The sequence below is a fragment of the Engystomops pustulosus genome, chromosome 9, assembly GCF_040894005.1.
Source record: "Engystomops pustulosus chromosome 9, aEngPut4.maternal, whole genome shotgun sequence".
NCBI classification, from domain to species: domain Eukaryota; kingdom Metazoa; phylum Chordata; class Amphibia; order Anura; family Leptodactylidae; genus Engystomops; species Engystomops pustulosus.
Window position 1 is genome coordinate 3,331,926 of NC_092419.1, and position 22,466 is coordinate 3,354,391.

Sequence of the window (22,466 nt, forward strand, 5' to 3'; positions counted from 1 at the left end):
GTAGCCACAGCACATGCCCCCCCCAGTAGAATGGGTAGCCACAGCACATGCCCCCCCCCCAGTAGATGGGTAGCCACAGCACATGCCCCCCCCAGTAGATGTGTAGCCACAGCACATGCCCCCCCCCCAGTAGATGGGTAGCCACAGCACATGCCCCCCCAGTAGATGGGTAGCACAGCACATGCCCCCCCCCAGTAGATGTGTAGCCACAGCACATACCCCCCCCCAGTACCCCAGTAGATGGGTAGCCACAGCACACCCCCCTCCCCCAGTAGATGGGTAGCCACAGCACATGCCCCCCCCCAGTAGATGGGTAGCCACAGCACATACCCCCCCCCCCCCAGTACCCAGTAGATGGGTAGCCACAGCACATACCCCCCCCCAGTACCCCAGTAGATGGGTAGCCACAGCACATACCCCCCCCAGTAGATGGGTAGCCACAGCACATACCCCCCCCAGTAGATTGGTAGTTACCGCAAAAAAAAAAAAAGAATATTCATCTACCAGCGCTCCCTGCAGCAGCTCCTCATTGCTCTCACATTCTTCTCTTTAACCCAGGCCTAGACGATGGCAGTGATGATGTCTGGGTCGTACAAAGGACGTAAGCGGTGATAACATCTAAGAGACACACAGCGGCCATCACTATTTATTAAAGCTCTGTCTGAGAGCCAAATGCAGCCAACAAAAGAGCCACATCCCGAGCCATAGGGTCCCTACCCCTAAAGTATAATACACAGAGAGTAGAGGCCAATCTTTCTGTCCATGTCTAATATTTCATTTGTCTCTGACCTGGTGGCTGGAGATCAGCTGCTGAGATGTCTCCAATACAAGAGCAGAGGAGAATCTTTGCCATGAACTGTTTTTTAAATGGTTATTGACCTGTCCTTGTCTTTCATACATGAATTAAGCTACACATGGAAATCTATAAAACAAATAAACCTTTATATAGCGCCATCATATTCCGCAGCGATGTACAGATCATGGGTACAAGTACAAATAAAACAAGACATTACAGAGTAATAACATAATGGAACATCTGGAGGAGATGGGTCAACCATGAGGAATACTACACATACCTGGATATGTTAGTCATTCGTGTAGATTATTACAAGAATAAGATTGCAGAGTCAGCAAAGAAACCAAGGGCATAGTCTTATGCTGCTGCACGGGTATTGGTTTGGATAGACTAGGACAGACACGAACACTGAGTCCTAAGGCTAAACCCCTTTCCCAACTGTCCCCTACTTATTTGCCCAGCCTACCCTAAGCAGTAAGTGACACATTTTCGACATTCCCTTCAAGCGCCAAAGTGCAAACACAGAGACAAAGACTGGACAAAGGACAAACATAGAAGAGAAGTCAACAAATACGGGTCAAAACCAGAAGGACAAAGCAGTACAGAATTGATAGGAAAGACGGATGATCAGAAAAAAGACAAAGGTCAGGAATCCAAAATACAGAATTAAAAAAAATTGCCAGCAATCTCCAAAGTAGACTTATAGCAAGTACAGGGGAAGAGGCGGAGTGCAGGTGAGATATCAGGGTCCTGCTACATGAAGTGATTATAGATCTCTGACATCCAGAAAAGGCTGAGCAGCAGGGGAGGAGGATTCTGTCCATGTCACCTTAACTGTGCAACCCAAAGCAATACCATCAGAAGACAGATCGGTGGTGGAAATCAATCAACAGGACAGACAGGAACGGGATAAAGCAGTGTTCAGACTAGTGAGGACAGAATGTAACCTAAGAACTATATCACACTCATCAGCGCATCCTCAGGATTAGGGATGGCGCTAAAGCCCAAACAGGCGCAGATGTTAAATAATTGTTACATTAATCCCCAGCCCCTAATTTTATAGGAAATTTTTTTTCTAGAATTTCTTCTCCTACAAATACAAATAAAGTAATCGTTACCTTGAAGTTACAAACAAATGAACCGGTAGACAATGCATTTTATTGTATGTGAGAGGACTTTGCACTTAGGTTTATTATGTTATTAACCCTTCCATAGCCGGACCTCTGTGGTACCACTAGTTTATCAATGCCATGCTATCTGTTTCACTATAGGACATGTCTCAGGTAAATGTGTCACTTGAGTAGAGGTTCACATAACAACGCAGATTTTCACCACTTATCCTTCCAAAAGTGGCCTCCAAATATATCTGTTTATCACAAAAACTGGACCAATTATCACGGCAGGGAATCGTAACTCAAATTCTCACAAAGTATGAGCCCAAACCCCTGATGAAGCCAGCTCTACTGGTCGGGGGGCTACATGTCGGGGGGCTAACGTCAGAATCCTAGCAGTGAGCCCGTGCTCTCAGTCTGATAGCTGATACTTAGTATTGAGTTTATCTGCTCTAGGGATAGTTTAGGGTGATGAGTTAGGGCAGTGATATAGTAATCCTGAGCATAGGCTGGATCGCTGTAGGTGCCATGATCTATGCACATATTTGGTCATTACTGTAACATAATATATATAGCTGCCGGCCCCCAGCAGGGCGACTGTGACATGAGCCATAAGATTCTTTATGTGTTATGACAATGGTCACTAATGTGACACCTCTACTGCCCAGCGTGACAGTCATACGCCTTTATCCATTGTGTTAACCTGTTGATCCCCAGCCATACTATAAATACTATCCAGAGCTGCATTTACTGACACTACCATAGTATATCACTATTAGCTGAGCTGTTTCACACTGGGGCACATTTATTAAGGGTCCGAATTTTTTCTTTTTCAGTTTTTTCTTTTCCAGTTTTTTATCGTTTTGTGGTGAATTTCCCCGGGTTTTTGGCGCACGTGATCAGATTGTGTCGCATCGGCGGCTGGTTGCATGCGACGGAAATGGGGGGGGGGGCCATCGGAAAACCCGACCGATTCGGAAAAACCGCCGTATTAGAGAAAAAAAAAATGCCGCTCGAGCCATACTTACATGCACCAGGATGAAGACGGTGAACTCCAGCGGACCTCAGCGCAGCAGCGACACCTGGTGGACATCGGGCACACGGACCTTAGTGAATCGCAGGAAGATCCAAATCCTCATCAGAGAAGCCGCCGCTGGATCGCGAATGGACCGGGTAAGTAAATGAGCCCCACTACTACTGTGTTTTTAAACACATTTCCTTTGAGCACCTAGTAGCAAAGCTACTGTCATTTTATGATTTATGAACAAAAAGTGACGTTTTATGATATGTTTTGTCTGCCAATGGCAGTTTTGTGAGAATCCAAATATACCTGGACACAAGCCCAAGCACTCCGCTAGTCGGGGTCGCTCAGTACCAGTAGCCAAGCACATGACCCAGAATTGCTGATCATATTAAGGCGTTGCCCAACCAACATGGTGCACATTGCTCTGAGGCAGCCAAATGCAAACCTACACTTTGGGAAGTCCTCAGCAGATATTCTTTGCCATACTGGAGTCCTCTACCTCGCTCACCACCGAAATAGACAAAGTGGATGTGCCGCTTCTGCATCATGACATGTAGAAGATCCTGGGAAGGGTGCGAGAGGCCGAGACCCGCATCTCCCAGCTAAAAGACAGGGTGGCCCTGGTCCCGGAACAGCTGCAGGACTTGGAAAGAGTCATGGCCCAGTGGACACAACACAGGGAAATTGTATGTACTGTAGAGTTTACTGAAGCCTGACTCAGACCCTCCCACAAACACTCAGACCCTCCTACTAAGACTCAGACCCTCCCACAAACACTCAGACCCTCCCACTAACACTCAGACCCTCCCACAAACACTCAGACCCTCCCACAAACACTCAGACCCTCCCACTAACACTCAGACCCTCCCACAAACACTCAGACCCTCCCACAAACACTCAGACCCTCCCACTAACACTCAGACCCTCCCACTAACACTCAGACCCTCCCACAAACACTCAGACCCTCCGACTAAGACTCAGACCCTCCCACAAACACTCAGACCCTCCCACTAACACTCAGAACCTCCCACAAATGCTCAGACCCTCCCACTAACACAACTGAAAGTCCAAAATCGATCACCTAAAATCGAAAATGGTTTTAATATTCTGCATGTTCCTGGATCTGACCACTGCCTGAAGTGATGGACTTTGTATCACAAGGAGATGAAGGTCCTGGAAGGATTACACTATAAGTGACCCATTCCAAACAAATGGTGTTTGTATCCACATGATCTGAGCGGTTTGATTTATGCCATTTTCTGCTATAAATTATTGTGAATCTGTAATACCAAGGGAGATAATGCAGCTCTCTCTAGAGCTAAGTGTTAGCCTAATGCAATAAGTTTATTATGGTCATTGATCACTTTGTGTCCCGTATAGAAGACTCGGCATAAACAGAACAAGAGACAATAATCTGAACAAATGAGATTTATTTTACAGAGATTCATAGCGTATAATAAATGTATATAGAAAACATATAAGCAGGAGGAGGGACAAGGGGAGGGACATGGGACATGGGGAGGGATATGGGAGGGACATGGGGAGGGACATGGGAGGGACACGGGGAGGGACAAGGGGAGGGACAAGGGGAGGGACACGGGGAGGGACAAGGGGAGGGACACGGGGAGGGACACGGGATGGTACACGGGGAGGGATATGGGAGGGACATGGGGAGGGACACGGGGAGGGACACGGGATGGGACATGGGGAGGGATATGGGAGGGACATGGCGAGGGACATGGGAGGGACACAGGGAGGGACAAGGGGAGGGACACGGGATGGGACATGGGGAGGGATATGGGAGGGACATGGCGAGGGACATGGGAGGGACACAGGGAGGGACAAGGGGAGGGACACGGGGAGGGACATGGGACATGAGGAGGGACATGGCGAGGGATGTCCTGACACCTTACAGAGCAGTCGTTCTTGTCTTACATCTATATATATTTTATTATGAATTTGTGGCTCAATAACTATTGTTTTGCGGTCTGTATAATTTCCTTGCAGTGGAACCTTCTGTCTACTCTGATAAAACACCATCTGAATATTTATTATACTCTTGTGCTCTACTATCAATCCCATAATACCTCAACAAAGCATCACCCGTGCAGCTACATACCTCACTACCTGCTGGGGGAGGGGGAAGTGTAATTTTCCTTCTCTCTAGATGTCAGTGTGAACAGTCCTTGCATTTTCTACATGCAGAAAGCCCCGAGCCCAATCTAGGAACCAGCATCAGACAACACATGACGGAACGAGAGGGTTTCATACATTGATGATATTTCCATCGCTGCCGCACATCGCACTCCAAGTGTAATTATAACTTATTGTTGGCTGAATTCTACATATTAGGGAATAAGAACAGAATGACAGACAAAAGCGATTCTGTAATGTTACTTTAAGGCAATGACCTTCAGGACAACTTTACCCAAATGTAATACAGAGGCGGATTCCTTCCTCTATATTAAAACGAAAAACAAATGAAACTCATATTTTAAAGTCAGATCTCTGGTTCACACACCAGGAAGCAGGGGGTGGTCTAGACATTTCCAAACCTTAATATTCCCTGTGTGGTTCCCGGAATATTATCAGGCACAATGGGGCACATTTACTTACCCTGTCGCGATCCCCGATCCGGACGGTCCGACGAAGATGATTCACGTAGCTCGTGTGCCGGACTCCCTGCATCTGACGCTTCTGTCCGCCGGAGTTCACCTTCTTCTTCCCGGTGCCTGTAAGTGCGAGTTTTGTGACACAATTTGAATTTTAAGTCCCGTGCGTAGTCCGAATCTGTCGGGATGACTGACGGCCATCGCATGAAAGTCGGCGTGATTGTGCCAAAATCCGATCGCGTGCGCCAAAACCCCCTGTTAAATGCGGCGCAACACGGAAATTGCCGGAAAACCCGAAGAAAATGCGGTCCGCGGACCCTTAGTAAATGAGCCCCAATACATTTTAATTGGTAAATTGATGCATTCAAATAGAACCTTTCAGGTCAATGTAAGACCCTAAACAAACTATAGGTCTTTGTGGATTAGGGTCCCCACCTGTATGAGGGCAGTACTTGGACTAAATAAAAAAAAAATAAAACATTTATACTTATTTTATGTGACTCACATCTGAAGATGCGGCGCTTGCACTTCCTCTGGTAATGTGACAGTGGCGCTTGCACAGTGGAGCTGGGGTGTGCTACTCCGGCTTCACATGCCGCAACGCACAGGGCGCTGAATGGAACGAGGAAGGGAGTCAGTATAAAGTTTAATTTTTTATATTAAATAATCCATACAGAGCAATTTGGGACACTAAACCATCCACATGGCCTCATGGCTCAAATCACTATGACAGGTTCCCCCCTTAAGTCCTCCCAGAACTGAACCTCCCCTTCCAAATCAGACAGGAATTCCCACTTTAGATTAGGGTTTGTGCAGAGGTCGCACCTGGAGCCGGGATAAACTGAATTTACTGGGATTGTTTCTGAAAATGCAGGACAGTCGTCACCTTCCATGAACATTGGGAAATATGAATATCATAGGGATTACACTCGCTGATGGTAAATGTTCTACTATAGCCGGAGACATCCTAGTACAGACAGTCCCCAAGTTACGTACAAGATAGGGTCCATAGGTTTGTTCTTAAGTTGAATTTGTATGTAAGTCGAAACTGTATATTTTATAATTGTAGTTCTATGAAAAAAATATTTTTTTGCTCCCGGTGACAATTGGAGTTTCAAAATGTTTTTCTGTTATTGGACCAAAGATTATCCATAAATCTTCATTACAGACATATTACAGCTCATCACTGCAGCCTGGGACTATAGTAACATCCAGAGAGGTCACCAGAGGTCACAGGGGGCAGAGGGGTCACCAGAGGTCACAGGGGGCAGAGGGGTCTGTCTGTAACTAGGGGGTCGTCTGTAAGTCAGGTGTCCTTAAGTAGGGGACTGCCTGTATTCTACAAAGCTGTTACAGTGACAGTAGATTGTGGGAAATACTGATCATAGTGAGAGGATGTAGTAAGATCTCCTGTATACACTGCGATAGATATGTGATAGGACATTATTGAGGCCGTGTGCACCCACAGGTGCAGGAAGCAATGAGACAAACAACAGGTAAATGTGGAGCCCGGGGTCCCATAGTGACCGCTGCATCTTCAATCTGTGCATGAGACGGGATAGAAGCTGCTCAGGAATCATTGGTGGCAGAAGATCTGGAAGAAGAATATTACATGTCACTGCACCTCCATAATGCTGCACAGGGACACAACAACTCCTCCCAAATACCGAAACCAATATCCTTAATTCCTCATACTACGCCTCCTCTTGGGTAGCACCACTGATAGTGATGGCACCTCCACAACTAGTGACCACAGGGACAGCTTCGGGTGGCAGCGCTCATGCTAGGTTGGTGGCTGCTGTACGTGGCTTCTCTAGCTGTGGCTGCTCTGTTTCTGACACTAATTTTGATAAACTGTGACAGGCACTAATAAGGAGGAATTCGGGAAGCCGGAGACATGTGTGAAAGGCAATAGTACAATGACTCCTGGATTTGCAGTCAAAAACTGCCCTGTGTGCTGGCAGATACATATTTCAGCGCTAATTATGCTCCTTCTTCACTGATATAATATGCATTGTATACCAGGTTATTAATTGATGCTTCCATGCTACAGCCGGCTCCCTCACCAACCTCATGTTAATGTAAGTGCCATATTATAGATAGGACACTATCTACAATCTGCTCTGCTCCTACTGCTCTATAACATGCTGCCTGCAGATAGGACACCATCTACAATCTGCTCTGCTCCTCCTGCTCTATAACATGCTGCCTGCAGATAGGACACTATCTACAATCTGCTCTGCTCCTCCTGCTCTATAACATGCTGCCTGCAGATAGGACACTATCTACAATCTGCTCTGCTCCTACTGCTCTATAACATGCTGCCTGCAGATAGGACACTATCTACAATCTGCTCAGCTCCTCCTGCTCTATAACAAGCTGCCTGCAGATAGGACACTATGTACAATCTGCTCAGCTCCTCCTGCTCTATAACATTCTGCCTGCAGATAGGACACTATATACAATCTGCTCAGCTCCTCCTGCTCTATAGCATGCTGCCTGCAGATAGGACACTATGTACAATCTGCTCAGCTCCTCCCGCTCTATAACATGCTGCCTGCAGATAGGACACTATGTACAATCTGCTCAGCTCCTCCTGCTGTATAACATGCTGCCTGCAGATAGGACACTATGTACAATGTGCTCAGCTCCTCCTGCTCTATAACATGCTGCCTGCAGATAGGACACTGTGTACAATCTGCTCAGCTCCTCCTGCTCTATAACATGCTCCCTGCAGATAGGACACTATGTACAATCTGCTCTGCTCCTCCTGCTCTATAACATGCTGCCTGCAGATAGGACACTATGTACAATGTGCTCAGCTCCTCCTGCTCTATAACATGCCTGCAGATAGGACACTATGTACAATCTGCTCAGCTCCTCCTGCTCTATAACATGCTGCCTGCAGATAGGACACTATGTACAATCTGCTCAGCCCCTCCTGCTCTATAACATGCTGCCTGCAGATAGGACACTATGTACAGTCTGCTCAGCTCCTCCTGCTCTATAACATGCTGCCTGCAGATAGGACACTATGTACAATCTGCTCAGCTCCTCCTGCTCTATAACATGCTCCCTGCAGCTTGCACAGCGTTTTCATACATCAGAGGGTGGTATGTGGATACCTGTTAGTTCAGTGTCCTGTATTTCGATTATTTCGAATTCCTTTGAAGATCAGAAAAATGCCCGCAATGATTCCAATTATTCCAATTGCGAGCCCCAGGCCACACACTATATTTTCAGAGGTCTCTGACATGTGGACGGGAATATCAGGGCCTGTAAAAGAACATGAAAATATAAGACTTTTGGTAAAAAATCTCCAACATTATAGACATTTCGACTTGGGCCCAACCAATATCTGCTATAGGGATGCACGAACATAAGCTTTGCCTAAGGGTAATGCCACACGTGGCGTTTTGAACCTGTTTTTGGTCCGTTTTTAAGCAGTCTGTTAAAAAACAAATGCGTTTTTGACCATTTTTAATTAAGATAATTGGTAAAACCTGTCAAAACGCATGGGTTTTTTTAACGGACTGCTTAAAACCGGCCAAAAAACAGGTTCAAAACGCCACGTGTGGCATTACCCTTATGTGTACAAACATCAATTAGACAATGTACAAAGTGGCAATTTTTGCTAAGGCTACATGCACACGGCCGTGAACTGGCCGCACCAAATCATGGCCAGGATGGAGGTCTATGTCGTCTGGTCATGGTGCGGTGAGCACGTCCTATCTTAGCTTTAAATGGAAGGGGAGGGGGGAGTAGCGCGATTCAACTAGCACAGGCGTGCACATCACAGAGCACTGAATCCACTATCTCCTTTCCTCCTTGTGTAGCGGCGTTTGTGCTGGACAAAGGCAAAAAATTGCCAAAATGTTGCACAAAAACTTTATTTTGTTGCATAAACAATAAAATAAATCTCCGTATAAATCATTTCAGGTGTGCATGGAGCCTGGAGCATGGAGCCTGGAGCATGGAGTCTGGAGCATGGGGCCTGGAGCATGGGGCCTGGAGCATGGGGCCTGAGGCATGGGGCCTGAGGCATGGGGCCTGAGGCATGGAGCCTGGAGCCTGGAGCATGGGGCCTGGGGCCTGGAGCATGAAGCCTGGGGCATGGGGCCTGAAGCATGGAGCCTGGAGCATGGAGCCTGGGGCCTGAAGCATGGGGCCTGGGGCATGGAGCCTGGGGCATGGCGCATGGGGCATGGAGCATGGGGCCTGGAGCCTGGGGCATGGAGCCTAGAGCATGGAGCCTAGGGCATGGAGCCTGGAGCATGGGGCCTGGGGCATGGAGCCTGGAGCATGGGGCCTGAAGCATGGGGCATGGAGCATGGGGCCTGGAGCCTGGGGCATGGAGCCTAGAGCATGGAGCCTAGGGCATGGAGCCTGGAGCATGGGGCCTGGGGCATGGGGCCTGGAGCATGGGGCCTGGAGCATGGGGCCTGGGGCCTGGAGCATGGGGCCTGGAGCATGGAGCCTGGGGCATGGGGCCTGGAGCATGGGGCCTGGAGCATGGGGCCTGAAGCATGGGGCCTGGGGCATGGAGCCTGGGGCATGGAGCCTGGGGCATGGGGCCTGGGGCATGGAGCCTGGGGCATGGAGCCTAGAGCATGGAGCCTAGAGCATGGAGCCTGGAGCATGGAGCCTGGGGCATGGAGCCTGGAGCATGGAGCCTGGGGCATGGAGCCTAGAGCATGGAGCCTAGAGCATGGAGCCTGGAGCATGGAGCCTGGGGCATGGAGCCTGGGGCATGGAGCCTGGAGCATGGAGCCTGGGGCATGGAGCCTGGGGCATGGAGCCTGGAGCATGGAGCCTAGAGCATGGAGCCTGGAGCATGGATGGTCTACAGGGGTAGGAACCTACTATTGGAGTGCTGTTACAGGTTTTGTGTCTAGACCATAATAGTTACTCACTCCAGATCTTGTTGGTGGGGTTAGTGGAGAGTCCGGCGTGCTCCACAGAGCAGGTGTAAAAATCTCCCTCCGCTGGGATCATAGTCAGGTAGATGAATTTGTAATAAGACAAATCCGATGAAACATAATAGTCCGTCTCTGATACTCCTTTGGTCACAGGCTGATTATTCTTCATCCAGGACATGCTGATAACGGGAGGGAAGATCTCCTTGACATAACATATCAGTACATTGGGCTCATTCAGAACCACCGGCTCCTCTGAGAAAACGTATATCATGGGAGTGACTGGAAGAAAAGCAGGATAATCGTCCTTCATTCACGTTCACATAACAAAAATGTTTAATGTTAATGAAATTACCAAAAGATTAACCCTCAATATTCATTTTTACACTGAATGGAGCATTTTTCTTTCTTCTGTGCATCAATAATAAATGCCCCTCAATGTTACTTGTAAATCGCAAGATAAACTTGTTGTGTATTCACTTAGAGGGGGAAACTGATAACAGCCTCGAGTATTGTGCATCAGCATGTGATATAAACCCCTCCACCACCACAGATATATCAGAAGGTTCTGGCTTGTTACGCATCTGTTGGCCGGGTCCACTGGGCTGGCGCAGAATTGCGTTATAACCTGCATCTGAATAGGCTCAGATAGCGTTTTGAACACGTTTTTGGGTTGTTTTTAAGCAGTCAGTTAAAAACCGCTTGCGTTATTGATAGGTTTGACCAATTATCTTAATTCAAACTGGTCAAAAACGCATGCGGACTGCTTAAAAACGGGCCAAAAATGGGTTCAAAATGCCGCGTGTGCCATCACCCTAAGGCTATAGCTATTATGCAGGCATGGGGCAGGAGTATCCCGTGGCTACCACCCAGCAACCCCCCCACGACCCTCCAGCTCCACTAGGCATTATGCGACACAGAATAGGGGGCTTTCCAGGGCTCAGTTGGACCGTGCAGATTTATAAGGTGCACTCCAAAAAAGTTGACCTCTGTAGGAGCAGTGCAGAGGGCGCCAGATTCATGAAGGACGTGGGCAAGAAATTCTAAATTTGGTACCCCCTGCACACTACACAGGGCACTGCGTTTGTCCCCAATGTGCTGGTGGCCCCAGTGGAGAGTGTGTGGAGATTCCCGGCGCTCAGGGTAAATCTCGAGAGGTCATGTAAGGTTCTCAAACAGAGATTTTATAAGATAATAGAACAACGTTTCAGCACAGGAACTGAGCCTTCATCAGGCGTCCTACCTGATGAAGGCTCAGAACTGAGCCGTTATGTGTTGCCATTATTTAATAAAATCTCTGTTTGAGAACCTTAAATGATTTTCCTTGAGTGCTGGGAATCTTTGTACTCTACACCAGCACCGTAGTATGTGGCCACTATATGGTGGTAATAATATTCTTAGTTTAGTGGCTTTTACTTAGTAATAGTATGCTGGTAATCTGGTATGCTACTCTAATAGTATTTATTGACCCTTGTATTGGGACATTATTAGTTATATTGTAATTACAGAAGAACTCTTACAATTGACAGATATGTATTTGATCACTTATACAGTGTATCCATGTATCTTCTGAACGGTAGTAGTGCTGAGCATGAGATAGTTAAATAGGAACCCCCCCCCCCCCTTTTTTTCCCCATGGTGGAATTAAAAATGGCCAACCTAGAGCCATTTCCATTAGCAGCATTGTATGAATCCCGTCCACATGCTGCATAGAAAACTACAGGTTTATAATCGCAACGTGTCAATAATTGCAGATTAAAATTGTGGAATTCAACCTTTAGGATGCAAAGGATGATCACTGCCTTTCCCCTGGGCACAGGTAGACTAAAATGCTACTTTCCCATACATGAACGGCTTATTCTGACTCAATAACCTGGCTGTAAGCAGGTGTTTATAGATAGTCTTATATCTTTGCTTCAACCAGTACTCACACCAAGACATTTATTGTCAGATAGCGTCAACTCCATTGTAGAGGCATGTAGGAAGATTCCAGCTTTATTTGGTGCAGAAATCTTGAAGAAATGCTGGTTACAACGGTGTGAAAAGGATATTATATACCAGGGTAGCAGGAACATACAGAAACGTGCTCTATCCTGACATGAAACAGGCGGCTAACACGTGGGAGAGGGGAGAGTTACAATACCGCAGCTAGAGGACAGGAAGACAGGAGGGTCAAAAGGCAAAGCAGTATAACACATATACATGTCAATGAATAGAAGTCCTGGGGCATGACAAGGCTTCAGTTGATAATCGGTACCTGGTTTTGATGCTGTGAAGTTTGCTCTCTTCGTCCATATTTGAAAATTCTGGGTCATCACTGCTTTATTTTGTATAGCACCAGCAGTGTTAGCAATAGCCCGGTCTCCAAACTGTGCCAGTCTCCATCTCGCCTCTTTACTGTCATAATTCACATTATATATCTCGTCATCATCAAACTGGAAGGCGTACTCTGCACTCGGGAGTTTGTTCTGATAAAATTCGGACTGAATCAGCACATTCTTCACTGAAGAAGAAAAACAGTTACATGATGAGTGTCACATACACGGTGCACAGACATAGTTATTCCTTACATGTATGTTTCAAAAGACCATCCAAAACTATTATTATTATTGACCAAAATACATATGTTGAGCTAGACGTGATAGGACCCTCGAGAGAAAACCCAGTTGCCCAGAATTTGGAGAATACACGTCCCCCCCCCCCCCCCAAGGGCCCCCTTAGAATGAGGAATCTACCCTACGGGTCCGTATAAGAGTCCAATACCTGGAAGGGGTAAGAGCAGGCTATCAAAATCGCCTCGCAGGAACGTTTCTTGCAGGAACGCTATGTCCGGCTTAAGTTTAACTCCTGCAGCAACAATTGACATTTATAATTTGAGTTCAACCGCTTGACATTTAGGGTAATAATTCTCACCATCTCTCATAGTGTGTGGGCAGGTCAAGTGCAGACCTCAAACACAAACGGGGAATATTGCAGAAAGTGACAGGTTGTTTGCCACATTCAGATGACATCATATGAGAAATGTGCACAGATACAGTGACATTAACAATGTAAACATTCAACAATAAATGTCCCGCACTGAGTCTAAGGGACGGGTTATGCCTCATGTCGTTCCGGAATCCGGAACCAACACAACAGGAGGCAAACAAACCCAATTGTGGGCAGCGTGCCAGACATCTAACCTTCAACTCACTACAGAACTAAGGATACTAGGGATAGCAGGTAGCTACCATCCTGAAAGTGGTCAACACCACCGGGGCCTGAATGAACCCTGCAGCTCACAGTCTCTTAGCTTCTTGGTCCTTTCAGCATGGTGCGCAGGTGAGCACAAGGCGGAGAGGATATGGACGGCTCTGGGGACTTCCGTCGCTGCTTCCTAGGAGCATTGCATTGCCAGGTCGGTGAGAAAGGTGGATCTGATGAGTGTAAGCTCCGCTCTGGGATGACTGGGATTGGCAGGTCTAGAGAGTTGCAGAAGACATTCAAATCCACCGGGGAGCGCAATGTCTCTGTTCTGCCCTCTTTGCAGGCCGTCAGGCTAAAGGGGAGATTCCCATCTGTAAGGCACGTCAGCTTTCCGTAAGACCTCCTGCAGGGGGCAAAGTGTTCTCCGGCATTATTAGGTGTCCTATGAGGGATCCTGGAAACGTTGTACTTGGGCACCTTGAAAATCAATATGAGGCCTATTACAAGCTTTAGCCATGATCTCCTCCTTCAGGAGAAAGTCAACAAATAATGGGGGTCATTTACTTACCCGGTCCTGTTGCGATCTCCGACGAGGATTCGGGTCTTCCGGCGATTCACTAAGGTTGTGCGCCCGATGTCCACCAGGTGTCGCTGCTGTGCTGAAGTCCGCCGAGGTACGCTGGAGTTCACCAACATATCCCCGGTGCATGTGAGTGCTTGATTTTGCGGTCGGTGACAGCCATCGTCTGGACATGGGAGTCTGGGGCATCAGCCATCGTCTGGACAGGGGAGTCTGGGGCATCAGCCATCGTCTGGACAGGGGAGTCTGGGGCATCAGCCATCGTCTGGACAGGGGAGTCTGGGGCATCAGCCATCGTCTGGACAGGGGAGTCTGGGGCATCAACCATCGTCTGGACAGGGGAGTCTGGGGCATCAGCCATCGTCTGGACAGGGGAGTCTGGGGCATCAGCCATCGTCTGGACAGGGGAGTCTGGGGCATCAGCCATCGTCTGGACAGGGGAGTCTGGGGCATCAGCCATCGTCTGGACAGGGGAGTCTGGGGCATCAGCCATCGTCTGGACAGGGGAGTCTGGGGCATCAGCCATCGTCTGGACAAGGGAGTCTGGGGCATCAGCCATCGTCTGGACAGGGGAGTCTGGGGCATCAGCCATAGGTTGGACATGAGAGTCTAGGGCATCACCCCCTGCACATAGTACACACACTGCACATAGTACACACACTGCACATAGTACACACTGCACATAGTACACACCCTGCACATAGTACACAGGACCCTGCACATAGTACACAGGACCCTGCACATAGTACAACTCCTGCACATACTAGACCCCCTGCACATAGTACACACCCTGCACATAGTACACCCCCTGCACATAGTACACCCCCTGCACATAGTACACCCCCTGCACATAGTACACCCCCTGCACATAGTACACCCCCTGCACATAGTACACAGGACACTGCACATAGTACACAGGACACTGCACATAGTACACCCCCTGCACATAGTACACACACAGCACATAGTACACACTGCACATAGTACACCCCCTGCACATAGTACACCCCGCACATAGTACACAGGACACTGCACATAGTACACCCCCTGCACATAGTACACCCCCTGCACATAGTACACCCCGCACATAGTACACAGGACACTGCACATAGTACACACCCTGCACATAGTACACAGGGCCCTGCACATAGTACACCCCCTACATAGAGTACACACCCTGCACATAGTACACGCTGCACATAGTACACGCTGCACATAGTACACGCTGCACATAGTACACCCCCTGCACATAGTACACCCTGCACATAGTACACACTGCACATAGTACATCCCCTGCACATAGTACACCCCCTGCACATAGTACACCCCCTGCACATAGTACACACTGCACATAGTACACACTACATATAGTACACAGGACCCTGCACATAGTACACCCTGCACATAGCACACCCTGCACATAGTACACAGGACCCTGCTCATAGTACACACTGCACATAGTACACACCCCCTGCACGTAGTACACACCCAGCACATAGTACACACTGCACATAGTACACCCACTGCACATAGTACACACACTGCAAATAGTACACACACTGCAAATAGTACACACACTGCACATAGTACACACTGCATAGAGTACACCCTGCACATAGTACACAGGGCCCTGCACATAGTACACACCCTGCACATAGTACACAGGGCCCTGCACATAGTACACCCCCTGCATAGAGTACCCACTGCATAGAGTACACCCTGCACATAGTACACCCCCTGCACATAGTACACACTGCACATAGTACACACCCTGCACATAGTACACCCCCTGTATATAGTGAACACCCTGCACATAGTACACGCTGCACATAGTACACAGGACCCTGCACATAGTACACCCTGCACATAGCACACACTGCACATAGTACACACTGCACATAGTACACCCCCTGCACATAGTACACCCCCTACACATAGTACACACTACACATTGTACACACTGCACATAGTACACCCCCTGCACATAGTACACACTGCACATAGTACACGCCCTGCACATAGTACACACTGCCCATAGTACACACCCTGCACATAGTACACACTGCACATTGTACACACTGCACATTGTACACACTGCACATAGTACACCCCCTGCACATAGTACACAGGACACTGCACATAGTACACCCTCTGCACATAGTACACAGGACACTGTACATAGTACACCCCCTGCACATAGTACACACTGCACATAGTACACCCCCTGCACATAGTACACACTGCACATAGTACACCCCCTGCACATAGTACACAGGACCCTGCACATAGTACACAGGACCCTGCACATAGTACACAGGACCCTGCACATAGTACACCCTGCACATAGTACACACCCTGCACATAGTACACCCTGCACATAGTACACCCTGCACATAGTACACCCTGCACATAGTACACACACCCTGCACATAGTACACACACCCTGCACATAGTACACACACCCTGCACATAGTACACACCCTGCACATAGTACACACCCTGCACATAGTACACACCCTGCACATAGTACACACTGCACATAGTACACCCCCTGCACATAGTACACCCCCTGCACATAGTACACCCCCTGCACATAGTACACCCCCTGCACATAGTACACACTGCACATAGTACACACTGCCCATAGTACACACCCTGCACATAGTACACACTGCACATTGTACACACTGCACATAGTACACCCCCTGCACATAGTACACACTGCACATAGTACACCCCCTGCACATAGTACACAGGACACTGCACATAGTACACCCTCTGCACATAGTACACAGGACACTGCACATAGTACACCCCCTGCACATAGTACACAGGACACTGCACATAGTACACACCCCCTGCACATAGTACACAGGACCCTGCACATAGTACACCCCCTGCACATAGTACACATTGCACATAGTACACCCCCTGCACATAGTACACAGGACACTGCACATAGTACACACCCCCTGCACATAGTACACAGGACCCTGCACATAGTACACACTGCACATAGTACACACTGCACATAGTACACCCTGCACATAGTACACCCTGCACATAGTACACACTGCACATAGTACACCTTCTGCACATAGTACACACACCCTGCACATAGTACACACTGCACATAGTACACACCCTGCACATAGTACACACCCTGCACATAGTACACACTGCACATAGTACACACTGTACATAGTACACACCCTGCACATAGTACACCACCTGTATATAGTGAACACCCTGCACATAGTACACCCTGCACATAGTACACACCCTGCACATAGTACACGCTGCACATAGTACACAGGACCCTGCACATAGTACACCCTGCACATAGCACACACTGCACATAGTACACACTGCACATAGTACACCCCCTGCACATAGTACACCCCCTACACATAGTACACACTACACATTGTACACACTGCACATAGTACACCCCCTGCACATAGTACACACTGCACATAGTACACCCCCTGCACATAGTACACACTGCACATAGTACACCCCCTGCACATAGTACACAGGACACTGCACATAGTACACCCCCTGCACATAGTACACACTGCACATAGTACACCCCCTGCACATAGTACACAGGACACTGCACATAGTACACCCCCTGCACATAGTACACACTGCACATAGTACACCCCCTGCACATAGTACACACTGCACATAGTACACCCCCTGCACATAGTACACAGGACACTGCACATAGTACACACCCCCTGCACATAGTACACAGGACCCTGCACATAGTACACACTGCACATAGTACACACTGCACATAGTACACCCTGCACATAGTACACCCTGCACATAGTACACACTGCACATAGTACACCTTCTGCACATAGTACACACACCCTGCACATAGTACACACTGCACATAGTACACACCCTGCACATAGTACACACCCTGCACATAGTACACACTGCACATAGTACACACTGTACATAGTACACACCCTGCACATAGTACACCACCTGTATATAGTGAACACCCTGCACATAGTACACCCTGCACATAGTACACACCCTGCACATAGTACACGCTGCACATAGTACACAGGACCCTGCACATAGTACACCCTGCACATAGCACACACTGCACATAGTACACACTGCACATAGTACACCCCCTGCACATAGTACACCCCCTACACATAGTACACACTACACATTGTACACACTGCACATAGTACACCCCCTGCACATAGTACACACTGCACATAGTACACCCCCTGCACATAGTACACACTGCACATAGTACACCCCCTGCACATAGTACACAGGACACTGCACATAGTACACCCCCTGCACATAGTACACACTGCACATAGTACACCCCCTGCACATAGTACACAGGACACTGCACATAGTACACCCCCTGCACATAGTACACACTGCACATAGTACACCCCCTGCACAATGTACACACTGCACATAGTACACCCCCTGCACATAGTACACAGGACACTGCACATAGTACACACCCCCTGCACATAGTACACAGGACCCTGCACATAGTACACCCTGCACATAGTACACACCCTGCACATAGTACACCCTCTGCACATAGTACACCCTGCACATAGTACACACCCTGCACATAGTACACACACCCTGCACATAGTACACACACCCTGCACATAGTACACACACCCTGCACATAGTACACACACCCTGCACATAGTACACACCCTGCACATAGTACACACTGCACATAGTACACACCCTGCACATAGTACACCCCCTGCACATAGTACACCCCCTGCACATAGTACACCCCCTGCACATAGTACACCCCCTGCACATAGTACACCCCCTGCACATAGTACACACTGCACATAGTACACATAGTATACTTCGCTTCCCGGCTCAGGTCCAACAGAGTTCACCATCTTTTTTGTGGTGCACCTTTAAGATAGGGCGTGCGACACAAATTGCAAGTTAAAGGAAATCTACCACGTTAAATAGTAGGTGTAAGCTGCAAATACCGAGCACCAGCTCACCCGGAGCTTACTTTCGTTAGTGTCATAAACCGCTGTATCGCGGTTTAAACAGTTTTAAATCTTTATATCTGAAGGAGCTTCGGCGCACCAGCGGTTTATGACACTAACGAAAGTAAGCTCCGGGTGAGCTGGTGCTCGGTATTTGCAGCTTACACCTACTATATAACGTGGTAGGTTTCCTTTAAATACGGCGCTCAGTTCGAATAATTCAGATCGTCCGCCAGCAAGCACCCTAATTTGTGTCGCATGGAGGCAGCACAGCTTCGCCACAAAGGGGTCACATGCGACACAATCGCAGCGCAGACACTTGTTATACAGACACTTGTTATACACCCGTGCAGCCGTTTTAGCCAGAGCTGAGGCTACATGGTGCGCCTAATCCATGCTCCAGGAACCTCTTTGATTCCCCACCCATCCACATCTTCGGCCGGAGTTCAGCGCATGTGCAGTACCTCTGGCTTCAGAGTAGCGACCGTGCAGCCACAGGCCTGTGTTCAGCGCATTTGCAAAACGCCAGCTTCGCGGATGAGTGCGCGCAGTTCCTTGTAGCTGTGCGCCGAAGATATCTGGTAGGAGGATCAAAGAGGTTCCTGGAGCATGGATTAGGCGCACCATGTAGCCTCAGCTCTGGCTACTCCACGCCCCAGTAGCCTCTTTGGAAAATTTGCATATTAGGGCAATAAAAGTTAGAAAAAGATACAGGGGACGTGAGGATTAGCCCTTAAAAGAGGCACCTACCACCCGGTCTACCTTAATAGGTAAATCCGTGGTGTAGGTTTCCTTTAAAGTGGCTTTTTGCCCTTGATAAATCTGCTGGCAGCGTCTTATCCTATGGGAGGAGTTTATGACGGTAGCATAAGAGTCACAAAAACCATCAAAAATCACAGCACATAGAACCGGGTAAGGAATGGAGCCAATTTGCGGCAAAAATTTCGCCTACATATATAGTCACAACTCATGAATTTATTCCTATTGTGAAACCTTGAAAGTTGAATGAATTTGGTGCAATCAGGGTCTGTGTCGCGGTGACTTTACATCGCCCCAAGTACTTTTGGAGCAATGAAAAGTCACAAAACTGGATTCGCACCACAATTGCGACAAAACAAAGCAAAAAAACTATGATTCATCAAGCCCATAGAGTCAAGATAATGCAACATTGTATGACTCTTATATTACATGTGACGTTTTCCCTCTTTCTATGTACAGACTATGCCCTCCGTCCCCCCACTTACCTCTCACTGTCTGGGACACTCTCAGGCACAGTATACAGACCAGAGCCAGATACATCTCTCTTCTCCCAGTCATCTCCATCGTATAATGTAACGATGAACCTTCTGAGATTCTCTTCTCACTAATTATAACACAATCATCTAGAAAATAAACTTCCTCCATCCAATAAGATTACACGTGGCGTCTGACCTCACAGTATCCGGGCAGACTTCGCTCCTAGCAGGTCATTTGCTCTTCTTCATATAGAAACATAATCCAATAACACAAAGGAGAAATGTCACAATAGAGAATGACACTAAGTCCCTATAACCCCTCATGTAACATTCACATTCTAGCAATTTTGCCCCTTTTTGATCACAGTAAAAAACATAATTTTTACAATATTTTCTGAAAGACATAGATAAAATCACATCGAAACGCAGCCCGTAACATATAAATGTACGGTTTTTCAAAGACTTCTTTCAATACAGGCAGTCCCCGGGTTACATACAAGGGAGGTTCTGCAGGTCTGTCCTTAAGTTGAATTTGTATGTAAGTCGGATCTGTATATTTTATAATTGTAGAGTCAGACAAAAACATTTTTCTGCCCCAGTGACAATTGGATTTTCAAAATTTTTTTTGCTGTAATGGGACCAAGGATTATGAATAAAGCTTCATTACAGACACCTTACAGCTGATCATTGCAGCCTGGGACTATAGCAAAGCATTCAGAGAGGTCACCAGAGGTCACAGGGGGCGGAGGGGTCACCAGAGGTCACAGGGGGCAGAGGGGTCCGTCTGTAACTAGGGGTCGTCTGTAAGTTGGGTGTCCCTAAGTAGGGGACTGCCTGTATAGTTTATTTAAGGAATTTGGATTTATTGATAATTTGGATATTGGTTATTTATGTAATATTTACATGGTATATACTAGTTTTGCATAATATATTAATATTTTGATACAATATTTTTATTTTTTATTTTTTCACTGCATCCTGTGAAGGACGATGCTACTTTCTGATACATTTTGAGATCTCAGTTCTGTGCCATTTCCCATTCTCAGTAAATTATTGTTTGAATCCAGAGGCTGAACATTTGTTCTGCTGATGATCAGTCGGTGTATTTGTGCGTCTCATCATAGAAGTTGTAATACACAGTGAAGCCACGTCCTGTCTGTGCAATACAGAACATATTTCTAGGGCTGAACAATGTGCAGAAATCCAAGCTCCCTGCGTCACAGATAAAGAAATCTTTATTTCTATCATATCCCGCAGTGCTGTACAGATCAGAGGTACATACTGTATAACAATGAAATAATAATTACATTATCAGAAGAAACAATAGGAATGAGGGTCCCAACCGTCCCGGATCCAGCGGAACAGTCACGTTTTTTGGTCTCTTCCGCTCTCGGTGGGAGGTATGAGCCGGGACATCAACTCTGTTTACATCTTCTGTAAAATATGAGGGGGTGTAAAATAAGGGAGCTAATGAGTGGGAGAGGTGCTGGGGGGTAAAATAAGAGGGGGGACATCTGGAAGATCACAAAAAGAGGGGTAGCTACTGAGGGTGCAAAATAGGAGGGGCTGCTCTGGAGTATAATAAGAGGGGGCTTTAATATGAGGGGTAGCTGCTCGGGGGGACATAATATGGGGGAGCTCCTGGGTGGGTACAATAAGAGGGAACTTTAATATGAGGGGGAGCTGGGGGCATATAATCAGAGGGACTACAAAGTGACAGGGATCTGAGGGGACACAATGTGATGGGGGATGGAGGCACTAAGGGGGAAATGATACTGTGGGGGTGAACTAAGGGGCAGAGTAATTGCTGTGGCTTAGGGCAAATTTTGGCACAACACTGCTCCAAGGTGAGAACCCGACCTAATATCACAGCGATTGGCTTATAGAGGAAAAGAACGTGACCATTCACTGACAGAATACAAAGATATTAACAATAGTGAGAAATGACAGATAACTCGTGTTTATAGGGGCAGATGAAATCTGGATG

At 47.6% G+C, this 22,466-nt stretch overlaps 1 protein-coding gene across 1 annotated transcript; it reads right to left on the reverse strand.

The window, feature by feature from the left end:
* Positions 1-6,177: 6,177 nt before the first annotated feature.
* LOC140078105 (H-2 class II histocompatibility antigen, A-Q alpha chain-like) lies at positions 6,178-20,640 on the reverse strand. Its single transcript, XM_072125961.1, has 5 exons — positions 20,489-20,640; positions 12,718-12,963; positions 10,458-10,742; positions 8,670-8,820; positions 6,178-7,138 (listed from the first exon to the last, which is right to left on the reverse strand). Exons 1-4 carry the CDS (start codon positions 20,565-20,567, stop codon positions 8,678-8,680), a joined length of 753 nt encoding a protein of 250 aa, XP_071982062.1. The 5' UTR covers positions 20,568-20,640; the 3' UTR covers positions 6,178-7,138; positions 8,670-8,677.
* Positions 20,641-22,466: the final 1,826 nt, after the last annotated feature.